The sequence below is a fragment of the Sylvia atricapilla genome, chromosome 2, assembly GCF_009819655.1.
Source record: "Sylvia atricapilla isolate bSylAtr1 chromosome 2, bSylAtr1.pri, whole genome shotgun sequence".
Classification (NCBI taxonomy): domain Eukaryota; kingdom Metazoa; phylum Chordata; class Aves; order Passeriformes; family Sylviidae; genus Sylvia; species Sylvia atricapilla.
This window is the reverse complement of record NC_089141.1, coordinates 77602819-77616204: the sequence shown is the minus strand read 5'-3', so window position 1 is coordinate 77616204 and position 13386 is coordinate 77602819. Positions and strand designations below refer to the sequence as shown.

General features: G+C 37.2%; 1 protein-coding gene across 3 annotated transcripts in view; it reads right to left on the bottom strand.

The window, feature by feature from the left end:
- TPP2 (tripeptidyl peptidase 2) overlaps positions 1-13386 on the bottom strand; it is a 50828-nt gene that overhangs the window by 12182 nt on the left and 25260 nt on the right. For 2 of the 3 annotated variants that reach the window (XR_010742972.1, XM_066313497.1), the window contains exons 19-24: positions 11929-12029; positions 9900-9996; positions 9478-9615; positions 7393-7637; positions 7114-7192; positions 5223-5261 (exon numbers count right to left, since the gene is read on the bottom strand). Coding sequence is in view for 2 of the 3 variants with exons in the window: in XM_066313497.1 (XP_066169594.1) it covers positions 5223-5261; positions 7114-7192; positions 7393-7637; positions 9478-9615; positions 9900-9996; positions 11929-12029 (699 nt within the window). In the remaining variant the exon portion in view is untranslated. The remainder of the gene's footprint in view (positions 1-5222; positions 5262-7113; positions 7193-7392; positions 7638-9477; positions 9616-9899; positions 9997-11928; positions 12030-13386) is intronic. The other variant, XM_066313498.1, reaches the window with a different exon arrangement.

The window sequence follows — 13386 nt, the reverse complement described above, 5'->3', positions numbered from 1 at the left end:
GGGACTATCCCGCACACACGCATTGTAAATATAAAGTGCACAACCAGTCAATACACCTAAATGAGCCTCCAGCAAGACCTAGGCCAGAGCATGACAAAACAGGTGATAGAAGTAAGTACACACAGGAAGATACAGAGGTCAGGAACATGGCGTGTGGATCACTAAGGTACTAAGAAGAGTAGAAAGCAACAATATAAATCACTAAAGCAAACCAAACATTTTAAGAAGTCTAAAAGCTAGTTCAGCACAAAAATCTAAATTTACAGTATCTTAAAAAAGATGTCCTCTATCAAGACTAGTATTTTCCTATGAAAGAAACCTGCCTTTCTAAGAAATATTCTTCCAAGAGTAGAGGATTTTCTTTCTGAAAGTCCCTTTTCATTTCACTTGGCAGCGTATTTTTGGAGTTACATATCTAGATGACCTCTTCATTCTTAAGCCCTGTCTATATAAGAAGGCTCTCTGGTTTAAGTTTTAAACCAAACATAATTGGATTAACAAAATCTTGCTTATGTGGATGAACACTTGCATTTTGAGAGACTAACCCTATGTAGCTAAATCATCAACAGTAAAATGTCATCTCCCCATTCTCTCATAGAGGTACTTTTGGTCTCATGAGGTTCTGCAAGCCTTACAAGCTATGACCACTGAAAGGAAAACAAAAAATGAACTTCAGACCCAGGCACTTTCCTCTCCAAAGAGCTTACAGAGTAGACTTCTTCACAGACCTAAAACTCATTTCATGGGATAAGTGAAGTTTAGGTTATTATCACATTTAACTAACTATTACAGGCCATTAAGATTAACTGACTTATTTTATCTGCAAACACTAAGATCATTTATAACACTTGGCAACTCCCTCGGTACCAGAAGATCTCAGAGTGGCACAGTGATTGCCAATACATTCATCACTACATTTCGGAAACATTCATCAATAGAGACTAAGGAGAAGAAAGGCAGCTCTTCACAGTTCAGCACTCCAGTCTGTTTTCTTATTCAAATTTCTCTGTGACAGTACCAGAATTCCTAGAGTAGTGTACTGGATTTCAATTTTATATATAACTATAAAAAATAGAGAGCTATAGACAGAGAAAGACAACAAGTGCGCATATTATCCACTGAAAAAATTACTTTAAGGAAACTTTCAAATTTATGCTCTAAAAAGATAGGCAGTATTGAGAAATTGGGAAGCACACAGGATAAGCACTTTTGTCAGTATACTCTGTGGAGCCTTGTAAGCCTCACTGGGTTTACTTTTAACTGAACTACAAACTACACACATTAACAATCGCAGTGCCATCAAAACATCACCTCTTAAAAGAGCTTAATTAACAGTTAATTTGGCTTCACAATTTCAATTTAGACTTCTGTCTGGTATTCTAACGTGTAGTACTTTATATGTAAAACACATATAAAATTATTTTTATTTGTACTTCAAAGCATTCTCAGCAAAACTAACCACAGGGGAAAAAAAGCTCCCTCCAGTAACACATCCCAGGTCTCATTTTCCCTTTAATAAGTATCTTCTTATTAATGCCTATCTGCACATACTGATGAATATATATATATGGAATTTGAATCTGCTTTAAGATGCATACAATTTGTGCAGTGTTGCTTATTTTCCTGGCAACTCTCATTTAATGAGAAATTAATTAAGCTTCTTGAAGTTACGAGGCAGGCTTACACAAAACTGTATCAGACACATACTTCATCCTATTTTTTAATGCCTCATGATTAAACAGGGATAGTGTCTAAATGCTAAAAGGAAGTCACCCTTTTACATATGACTTCACAATGGCATTTGTAAGTCTTCCACTAGTACTTATCAATATCTGCATAATGCATTTTTTGCTTTAAATTGGAAGAAAGAATAGTAGAATAGGGAAACAGATGTAGAAAATTTCCATCCCTTGGCTCAGTGTTACATATTGCTGCTCAAAAGCTGCACTATGTAAACCAACAAAAATTATTCTTACAGACCTGAAAAAGTCAATAATATGTTTTTCATTTTAACTATGTTCTGGACAAAGCTTGGAGACAAAGGGAAAAAGTAATCAGACTGTAACTGCATCACAACTGAAAACAAAGACCTGTTTATTATGTGGAAAGGACCCCCTGACATTTTTGTACAGATATAAAAGAATTAACTATCTTGGAAAACTAGGCTGCTATTTCCTGGCACAACCACAAACCGCTTTTATGCAAAACAGAGATGCAGTCAGGTGGATTGAAACCTGCTCAGTGTCCAGGCTCAGAGGGTCATCAGTGACATGCAGTTGGAGGTCACTAACTAATTGTGTGCCCTAGGGGTCAATTCTGGATTGAACCCTGTTTGATGCCTTCACTGATTACTTGGATGATGGGGCAGAAGGCAGCCTCAGCACATTTGCCAGTGGCACCAAACTTGGAGGAGGCGGCTCATATGCCAGGGAATCTGCTGCCATCCAGAGGGACTTCAAAAGGCTGCAGAAATGGGTTCAACAGAAGCCTCACTGAAGTTCAACAAAGAAAGTGTAAGATCTGGAAAAGAATAAATCCAGGCACACTACATGCTGGGGGCCATCCAGTAGGAAAGCAGATTGGCACCCTGGTGGGCACCAGGTTGAACACGAGCCAGCAGTTTGCCCTTGTGGTACAGAGGGCTACTAATCTTACAGAGGGCCTGAATCCATCTCTGAAAAATATGAAAAATCTACATATACTTTTTTGACAGACTGAATCACTGAAGAAATACATTAACAAGTTTTCTGTGTTGGGAAACATCTTAACTGCATGTAAGCATATGACAGGGCAGGGTAAACACCAAAATTTTTAAACTAGGAAAGCCTTTGCGTTGCATTCTCAGAAAAATGCATTAATTACTGGAGCTCTTACAGAACAATGCTCTAAAATACACTGTTGTTTTGTTTCACCAAATATGCTGAGTTGGAACAGACCAAAGGATCATCGAGTCCAGCTTCTGGCCCTGCATTGCACTATCCCCACTATCACACCATGTGCCTTGAGAGCATTGTCTGAACACTTCTTGAACTCTGTCACGCTGGTGCTGTGACCACTTCCCTGGGGAGCCTGTGCCAGAGCCCATCCACTCTCTGAGCGAAGAATCTTCTAATATCCAAACTAAACCTCCCCTAACACAACTTCAGGCCATTTCAGGTCCTGCCACTGGTCACCATAGAGAAGAGACCAGTGCCTGTGGCCTCACCTTACCTCGTGAGGAAGTTGCAGGTGGCAATGAGGTGTCCCCTCAGTCTCCTCCAGGCTGGACAGACCAAGTGACCTCAGCTGCTCCTCATATGGCTTCCCCTCTAGGCCCTTCACCATCTTTGTTGCCCTCCCCAGGACACTCTCTAATAGTTCCAATGTCTTTCTGATACTGTGGCACCCAAAACTGCACACAATATTCAAGGTGAGGCTGTCCCAGTGCAGAGCAGAGGAGGACAATCCCACTGGTGCTGCTGTGCCTGATGCTCCTAGGACACACTTGGCCCTCCTGGCTGCCAGGGCACTGCTGACTCAGGTTCATCTTGCCACTGATCAGGACCTCCAGGTCCCTTTCCATGGCACTGCTTTCCAGCCTCTCATTCCCCTCTCTGTAACACACATCCATGGTTGCCCCATCCCAGGTGCAGAATCCAGCACTTTCCCTTGTTGAACTTCATACAGACTGTGATTGCCAGCTCCCTATTTTGTCAAGGCCTCTCTGCAGGGCCTCCCCTGCCCTCAAGGGAGACAACAGCTCCTCTCAGTTTCATCTTGTCTGCAGACTTGTTCAGTATCCCTTCCAGTCCTGTGTCCAAGCCATTTATGAAGATGCTGAAGAGCACATGGCTGAAGATGGAGCCCTGAATTAGTCCAACAGTTTATGTGCTGCTAGAACACTGATGAGTAATAGATGGAAGTAACAAGAAGAACAGCCTTTATTTTGGCTTGGGTGATTTTACTACTCGGATCTGAATACAAATCTCTGTTCAAAAACCAAAGAAAACCTCCCAGAAAAACTCCAACAAAACCAACCCACCAAGCAACATCTCAAAAAAAACAACAACAACAACCCCAAAGCAACCCCCAAAACCCACAACCTCAGGAATCTCTTTAATAGGTTTTGTTATTCTAATTGTATTATCATTAGACTTTAATTCCCTTGTTAGAGATTCATTTAGTGAAGATCTCATACTCTATTTACTAGGAAGCCATGCACTCACATGGGATTTCAAATTATCTTTCTGAAAGTGCTCTGCACGATTTTCAGGTATGAAAATAAAACTCAGAACATACACTAAAATCTCTCATGGAAATCCTAATCTCATTCCGATATGGTTAAGACACCAAGACCAGAGTAAGTTAGCAGGTTCAGCTTCCAGCTTACTATTCACAAAATAACAGAATATGACTATAAACTATGTTATTTATGGTTCTCAGGTCTTACTTCTAACAAGAATCCTGACTAATCTGCACGTCACTCCAGAACAAAGTACCTTGAAATCAACAGACAGTAAATGCCTTTACAACTTAAGAACAAGAAAAAAACCAGTCATCTTATGTAGGTAGTCTAGTAAAATATATTTTTGCATTTGTTTAAGTAAACTGTTTCACACTGACTGCTGGCAAAATATTGTATTACCTGATGTGAAAATACAAGAAAGCACAATATTAAAGTGTTATACTGAAAGTCACCCCCTTTCTAAACTATCTTATACATGCTCCAGAATTCATTCTGTGAATATTACTACCTGCTATACGACTGTATAAACTCTAGCTTCCTACTGTATATTTTTTATGCCTGTAAAGAAGACAAGTCTCAACTTAGTAGACTAGGAATACAGTTAGATACTCAATTATTCAATTCCAAGTGTTAGGTTCACATTTGATTCTCAACCTGCAGACAGAATAGGCAGAAACACTTGCCACAAAAAGTCTTTACCAGAAACATTGAACATTCCTGAGTATTTAATAACAAGAAAAATTGCAGACCACTAACATCACATGCATTTTTACAGCACTTATTGCAGAAGTATACAGATGCTCACGTGCCTCTCAGCTATGTGTTACAGTAGTGTTTAATCATTCTACCAGTAAACATATTTAAGGTGCTGAAGTAAATAACTAAGGTCTAAGCAAGTAGATGAAGACAAATTAAAAACCAAGACTGGTAGACAAATTCTTTAAGTCATATGCAAAAAGACTTCAGTATATCTTTTTCAAAAACTAACATTCAGTACCTTTTTAAATTTTCCTTGTCGTTTTGCTGCAGACTGCCCCTGGGAGTTAGAATAACATACTGTAAGAAAACATGCACACACCATACAGGATGGAGACACCTTCTCTGTACAATTATTATTATACTTCCAACCTACAGATTTCCAACTTTCAGAGATTCACATCTATGATCAAACATGCTCTTAAAGCATGCTCTTTCAAGTTTTTAAAATTAATAAACCAATGCATCACTGTATATACAATCCATTACTCCTGCAATATAAGCAAGTGTTGTTAACCACTTAGCTTCAATTAATAAATTACAGAAATTCACTCTCAGAATTTTAGATTTTTTACTGTCTAGTGGCATTGCTTTATTTCATAATCAACATAGACAAATTAGATACATTTTCCCCTACCTTGCATCCATCCACTGACTTAGAGACAACTTTGCTGCCTAGTCCTCCTTTTTTGTCTCCTGGTAGATACTGAGGTACACTAAAGGCAGCAGAAAGTATCAGATACTATTTGATACCATCCTTTTTCCATTAAAATATGACCATAACACTAATGCTTTGGGCTATGACATAAGAAACACCTCAGCTAGAATTTCTGTGTAAGATCTTAGGTATTTTCCATCACATTAAATTTGACAGGCTGTATCTACCTATCTCCTGCTTCTTATGCCAGAAATCACTGTACATAGCCACTTAGTCTGGTTTTAACACAAAACATGCAAGATTCCAACCAATAGTTCAAGGAAGTGCACAATTCTAGCTAGGAAAACTAAATTACACTAGTGTAATGGATTTATCACGGATTTTATAAAAGCACACTTGCAACCTCACAGGAATCACAAAGAAATATAAGCTAGATATTTCAGAGCACCTAGCTACCGGGTTTTTCCTGATACATAAATTCTCCTGATACATTCTCACTTGCAGCTACATGCCATCTGCCCCAAAAGTACAACCAATTCAGACTGAATTCACTAAACATTTATGCTCAACAAGATCTAAAGGTATATGCCAACCTACTCACAGAAACTTATTTTCTATGAAGACATACTCTAGTTTTATAAATGTTGTTTAGCCACATCTAGTGATATATGGACATCAATCAACTACCTCTGAGTACTAACAATCACTAGGATTGACTAAAATTTAAAAACAGCTAAGGGAATCTTCTAAACACTGTAGCACCAGATACACAGAAAAGTGACATAGTTACTATAATAGTTGCATTACACAGTCATACAAATTAAAAAAACTTTCACAGCATGCTGTGTTATGAGCAAAAAAGATCCTTCATCTTTTTTTCTAGCCTCAAACACAGAGATCTTATACCATTCTGTTGAAGCATACAATCATAATAGTGGTTGACAACATCAGTGTGTAGCAGGTAATAAAATCTGTTTATGTATTTGAGTCAGCAAAATTTCTACTGCTTGGTATCAGTAACATTTATGTGTTTAGAAAACACGTGTTCTTGCTGAATATTGCATGCATGCAATGAAGAGTATTACAGAACCAACATGCACATAACACTATAGGCACGTATTTTACATTCAAAAATTACATTAAGCTGGGGAGTTACAGAAGGTCAATTTTAAAGGCTCCACACCAACAAGAATGCAGTTGTTTCTAGAAATAAAAGATTTCAGAGCAAAATAATTAAAACTCAAAATTCAGAAAATGCAATTATATTTGAAATTAGAAGATGAAAATAATAACAGAACTACTTAGAAGTTATGCTGACTTTATAATGAAACAACCGCTTCTACAATGTGTTATGTTACCAAACCTAATGCTCTTTAAAGTACTCATCCCATACAATATAGCACTTTCTGGCATGCCATTTGCTTGCTAGAAAAAAATTCAGAAAAAATCCCTGTCATCCATTCCATATACTCACAGCTTTCTTTCCAAGTTCTGTTTTAGACAGAGTAAGGCTTCCTGCAAGGTAACAGCCCGGTCCTGCTCCTTTAGGTATTCTGTTCAAAGAAAGTAAGTTCAGTGTTATAATCAGATTCACTAAGGCTCCACGGAAACTACAACAAAGAAACCAAACAGGCAAAGAGCAACACGAGGAATTACCAAGCCTGAACAGGCATACACCGTTAAAGTATCATTTTATGAGGTACCAAAGCAGCTGCCTAGATGCAGATGAGAAAAACAACACTTTGTAACTTACTTGTCATCAGGAAGAGATGTAACAAAGAATGGCTGACTGTGTTTTGGTGGTAAAGTCAAACTGTTGGATTTCTTCTTCCCTAAGAGTGCAAGGCTATGGTTTTCATAAATATCTAAGCTCAAGGTACTAGACAATCTATGAGAAACAATAAATGGCAGGTCTTTGATGCGATCCAGCTCACTGTTCTGCTCATGACGGATTTGTAACCGAATAGTGTAATCTCCTTTTTCCAGCTTCACAGAATACTGAAAGAAGAAGGTGGTCTCATCAATATCACAATTAAGTATTTCACCATTCATAAAAGACCCTCCAAACCCCAGAAATAAGACTGTCATGTTCTTGATCCATATAGCTCTAGCCATTTAAACTATACTAGATGGCTTGGTCTTGGAATCTCCTGAAAACAAGAGCTCTTTCAAGACATGGTAGCAGCCAGAACACATTTTGTACTGCCTGAAAAAAAATTGAGTTTTTAGACCACAAAACAGACTGACATAATTTGTTCCTATTTTAATACTGTTTTAGCTGTTAAAATAATAATCAGAAAGTTAAGCTTTCACTTGAAAACCTCTGCAGGTTTGCCTTAATACATTTTCAATTTACTATGTTGGGGCGCTTTGCAGTTTAGATCACAGAATACCTGCTGCTGTCTCAAACGCTGTACCAATTTTCACACCAAGGGACCCAGTATTTCTGCGAGATGCAGTTTAAAAAGCTGACAGACTCTTTGTCCTGAGCTTCTTACTCAGGAATATGCACAAAACACCATCCTCATTACTTAAAAAACCCCCCAAAAACAAAACCAAAACAAAAAATAAGAATCTCTCCCCACCCCAAATCACCCAAGGAAAAAACCTCCAGACTCTGAAATTTTTAGTTTGGAAAACATTCTTTCATTTTTATCAACCAACAGGGCAACATGTGGCTGTTATGAACAGTAGTATGCTAAGTCTTCTTTCTGATACTGCTGCAGTAATACAGAAGGCAGCCCTGAGTAGAAAGGAACAATAATGCAGAACTGCCCTGCTTCAGGAATATCCCTCTCCTGGGCTGGAATCATGCTTCCTGTTGGTATTTCTTCCTAGATTAAATAATTTTTAATTGCTTTAGAATTGTCATATGATGCACAACACCAGAGATTTACAGCATCATAGTCCACCAGGTCTAAGTAACAAAGCACTATGGCGATGTCTAGATTTTACAGTATCTTAAAAATGCAGATTAAGGAACAGAAGTTTATGCAATGCAGTTTCTGAAAATAATTTATAATCTTTAAAGCATGTCTCTTGAAACTGTGTTTTTTACACTTCCAGAATGACCAATCTATCAAAATTAACATTACTTTGGTGATGTTCAACTGTGATTTTATATTGGTAAAAAACAATTTCAAAACAAAAAATCATGAAAAATGTGCCTTTTATGATTTTTTAAAAATTATTTCTATCTATTTCCCCCATGATCCAGACACACATCCTGTTAAGGCACAAAAAGATTCCCATAAAGAATAGAGTATCTACAAGTGCTGGGCAAAAACCTCCCTTTCAAAGATGGCAACAGGAAGCAAACAAAGCTGAAGCATGAAAAAGGCTGTTTGAAGATATCAACAACACAGAGGACAGCATTCATGAGTACAGAAGCCTCTATTCTATCAGCACACAAGTCAGACCACAGGAAAATAATGGAAAAAATAATGGATCCTTTCCGCCTTGCACAGAGAAGTTTAAGATATGTCTTCGTAAAAAAAGTCAAAACAAAGAACAGCATGATTTTAAACTCATTTCTTGAAAAGGTAAAATCACAAGAAATCAGAAGTTAACAGCTTTTCCTCTTTCTCCTACCTCAGGAGAGAAAAAAAAAATCACGTTCTATTTTATGGACACATATCTGTCTTTTTTTGATACATATGCATCACCATTGAACCTTCCTGTATGTCTTGTACGTATGTCTTCTTGTGAATATATAAGAACATGAAAACTATGCATCAGAAAATGTAAAGAGCTAACAGGAGTCTTGGGAAGTGAAAAACAATGAACACTTTCACAGTTTGCAGCAAACAAAAGGTAAAATAAATACATTACTCTGTACCTGGTGTGGATAGGCATCTCCTGAACCCATCTGTCTTTTGTTCTGGTCAAAAATAATCCAGAGCTGACTATCAAATTCAGATTCATACAATAATTCACAAAGAAGTGGACAGCTTGGAGTTACTTCTCCACTCTTAGGCTATTAAAAGAAAAATAAAGGCATTTAATCTACTACAGAATAAAACAAGTACAATTCTCACATGCATATTCAAAAAGATAACTGAACAGTAGGCTGTTTCAAACAACAGTAGCTTTTAAAGTGGACCAAATGAGAAGTTTGACTAGAGAGTCTAGAGTGTGACTCTAGACCTCCTTACTGAGAGAAATCCAGTTTAAATTAAGGCCTGGTTTTACATGCTGTGTAATAATAAACATGCTGTGTTTATTATTAACTTTAAAAAAACCAGCTACAATAACACTTACCTGATGGAAGTTATAGGTCAAAATCATCTCATACAGTTGGCGATTATTTGGTAAAATATCTCTGGAGCCCAAAGGTTTTATTTTTGCACTCACTGGTCTGCAGTTAAACAACAAAAGGTTCTCTTGAGAAACATGTATCCTCTACCAATATTTGTCTTGCTCAAGTAGAAACATTCTAAGGTACAACTGAATTAAACACATGCCCTACCATCTCATCTACTGGAACTATCCAAGCAGCATAAATTCCTCAGTTAAATTTTGTCAGTCCAAAAACAAGGTTTAGTGACACTACAGACACTGCCAAAAAAAAAATAAAAAATAGAAGGAACGTAGTAAGCATGTCCAAATGCTCAAAATTAAAGACCACTAAAAGTTCACGGAAAAAAAAAATTCAGGTTACATTTCTAATAGTCATGCTGAAAATAATGCTTGCATTCGTAACTGAAAGATTAATGGGACTGCAATTAGAAGACAGAACAATTGATAATTCCTTGTTACAGAAGGCTGTATCTTCAGAGAATATAAGAAGCCTTACAGAAATCTGAGTAGGAACACAGAAGAATGTACACTACGGAGTGTCTGTGAACTGTGATACAGTTGGGAAAAGCAGCCAAAGTTCAGGGCAGGCAAACATCTTAGACCTCAAACGTCAAGGAACACAAACAAAATAAAAACGATATAGGAAAAACCTAAGCTTCAGAAATAAAGAATAGCAGAATCAGGGTGGTCTGGCATCATTTTAGTTTACATTACATTCATTAGATCGGATTACCTCTAACTATATGAGCAGAATTTGATTCTAAGGTTCTGCCAGCTCTTTCATCAGCAAGGGCACAGACTACTCGCCCAGTAAAATATGGGTGCTGCGTCAGACCACAAGTCCATTTTACCCACGTTTCCTAGTCTAGCAGACACTAGATAGACTGCTGACAGAAGTCTTAAGAACTGAGTAATACCACACATGATATGTTTCCCTAACATTCACCCTGTCTCCAAGCATTTGAAATAAGAGACAGAATGAAAAGCCATTCAGTAATTCTCCTTGTGTGTTATGACTCATTAGTTCATTCAAGAGACATTACTCCTGCCTTAATTTAAATGCATAAATATTTCTGCATAGTTTACTTAATTGCAGTTCATTTACTGTCAGATGAGTGCCTTACAGAGAGTAAAGAGCATTTCCATTCTTCCAACTAAGAATGAGGCAAAGCTACATAAAGGGACTGTTTTATTTCCTCCTTTAGGGCACATCAAATGGATTATTTCTGAATCTAACGTTAGGTGATATGTTCATTAAACTCCTGGCAACCTCAGTTCCAGTTACACCAAGGTCTCCACTGACAGGTCCAAATAATGGAAAACTTTGGATTAACAACCACTGCAAAATTGTCTGTCCCACATCTCAAAAATACCACTTAAACCACATGGCATTTCTTTATCTTTCTGAAGTGACCAATTTTAATCACTGTGGCACTGGTTAGAAATCTTCCAGTAAAGTTTACACCAAATAAGCACTTGTCAAACTAACAAGGTAAACATAGCTTTCCACAAAAAAAAACCAAATCTGCACCAGATTCTACAGAAACGCTTTTAATCAAGCAAGAGAGAAAGCATAGTCTTCCCAGGTCAAAATTTGGCAGGATCCCAAGCAGCTTCTTACCAAAAAAACCCCTCAAAAAACCAAAACAAAATGAAAAAAAAAACAAGACAGCAAACAGTAGCATGTAATAACCCAAATAACTCTATAATATTTTTATTTAGGTATTAAGTGTCTTTTCCCTTTAAGTGTTTGGAAAGCGTGAAATATTTCTGTAAATTTTTCTTCTTTCAAATTAGCTCAAGGAAAGTAATTTGTATTGAAAAATTCACTGTAAAGAAGAGAATGCTGAGAAAGTATTGGTGCTTCCAAAGCTAGCTTGAATTTGACAGGAGTATTTTTGTAATCCTGAATTTCACTGCTAACGCATTACTGTTTTAACTCTATGTATGAGTTTTCCCAGTCTCCCCAACAGCTCCCCAGAAACTCTACCTGAGTGTTTGAACCCAGCTTTTCAGATTTATGCATGGAGCAATATCTTCGTATTTCAGCAGGGACTGAACATCAAACCGTACGATGCCTTCTGAAGCGTGCTATGAGAAGAGTACAGAACAATTATGCTTCTGTGCACTTACAGCATCAGATGGGGACCACCTGTTACAACCCTCAAAAATACAACATAAGCTGTAATTGTTTATACTTTAACAATAATTTTTAAAGTGTCAAAAATTGCATCTCTATTTTACAACAGCAGATAATACTGGGACTTGTAAAACTTGTATAAATAAAACTTAAGCTCCAGTTGCTCATTTTTTTCCGTTCCTAATATAAATACTTTGTGCTGAACTGGCAAGTCATACTTCAGGCAGGACTGCATTTGTTTGTGCATTTAGGATTACTTACTTTCAGTATGTAATTCAATATATACAATTCAGAATATTAAAATAAGTATTTTATGGTGCTTCCCAGGACTATTATTACAGAATAGATTAACTCTATTAACTCTAAAAGAGAAACAATACTGCATACATAGACTTGGTGATGGGCAAAATAATTTGAGAAGTTTATTTCTAGTAGTATCCCATGACAAAGACATTAGAATATGAGCACTACTGAAATTTATTTTATGTAAGTTACTGGTGCTCAAAAATGAAGGGCAAGACTGTTTGTATTCTCTGATTTTTCACTGTCCATTGTTCATTCGGTATAATCCTGCTGGGCTGGGGGCAGCTTCTGCGCACACCATCACCAAGAGCTCTTTAATTTTCTGTTCTACCAGTTCAAGACCTGGTACCTTAACACACTGCCCTCACTATTTCTTCTTCAGTTTATTCAGCTCTTAGAGCCTGAACACATCCAAATTCACCCATGAGACAGCTATAATTTGCTTTGGCCTTAAGCTGAAAAACAGGCATGAGTCAAGACAGATTAGCACAGTGCTGCTTTATGCCGGTACCAGTTCTCAAAGGGCTCTGTCCAGAGGGAGCCAGTGACAAGCCCAGCCAGGTTGCATAGAACAGCAAAGAACACAGGACCAAGACAAAGTACTGTAGATATCACATAAATGTTTTAAGCAAGTTTCTCAATCCTTTAGTATCACAGACCATTAGGAATCATGACACTGGCCCACACACTGTACAACTGCCCTAAATGATGAATCTCAAGCCAATCACCACATCTCAATAGAAAATTAATTTTAACAAAATTTTACTCTGAATATGGGATTGAGAGTGTTGTTGTTTTAGCAATGGTAGTCTAGATATTCAAGTTCAAGAACTGTGGTCCCAGTGAAGTTTATTTACATAAAACACTTTACATAAAATACTGTAAGCGTATTTATATTTTCAGCCTTTTAGTATGTTTTTTCTACTGGTGCTGATTTTGGGTTTTTTTTTTGAGTTTTTTCCCCTTTTTCACTACTGGTTTATAATAAAAAGATATATAAGAAAA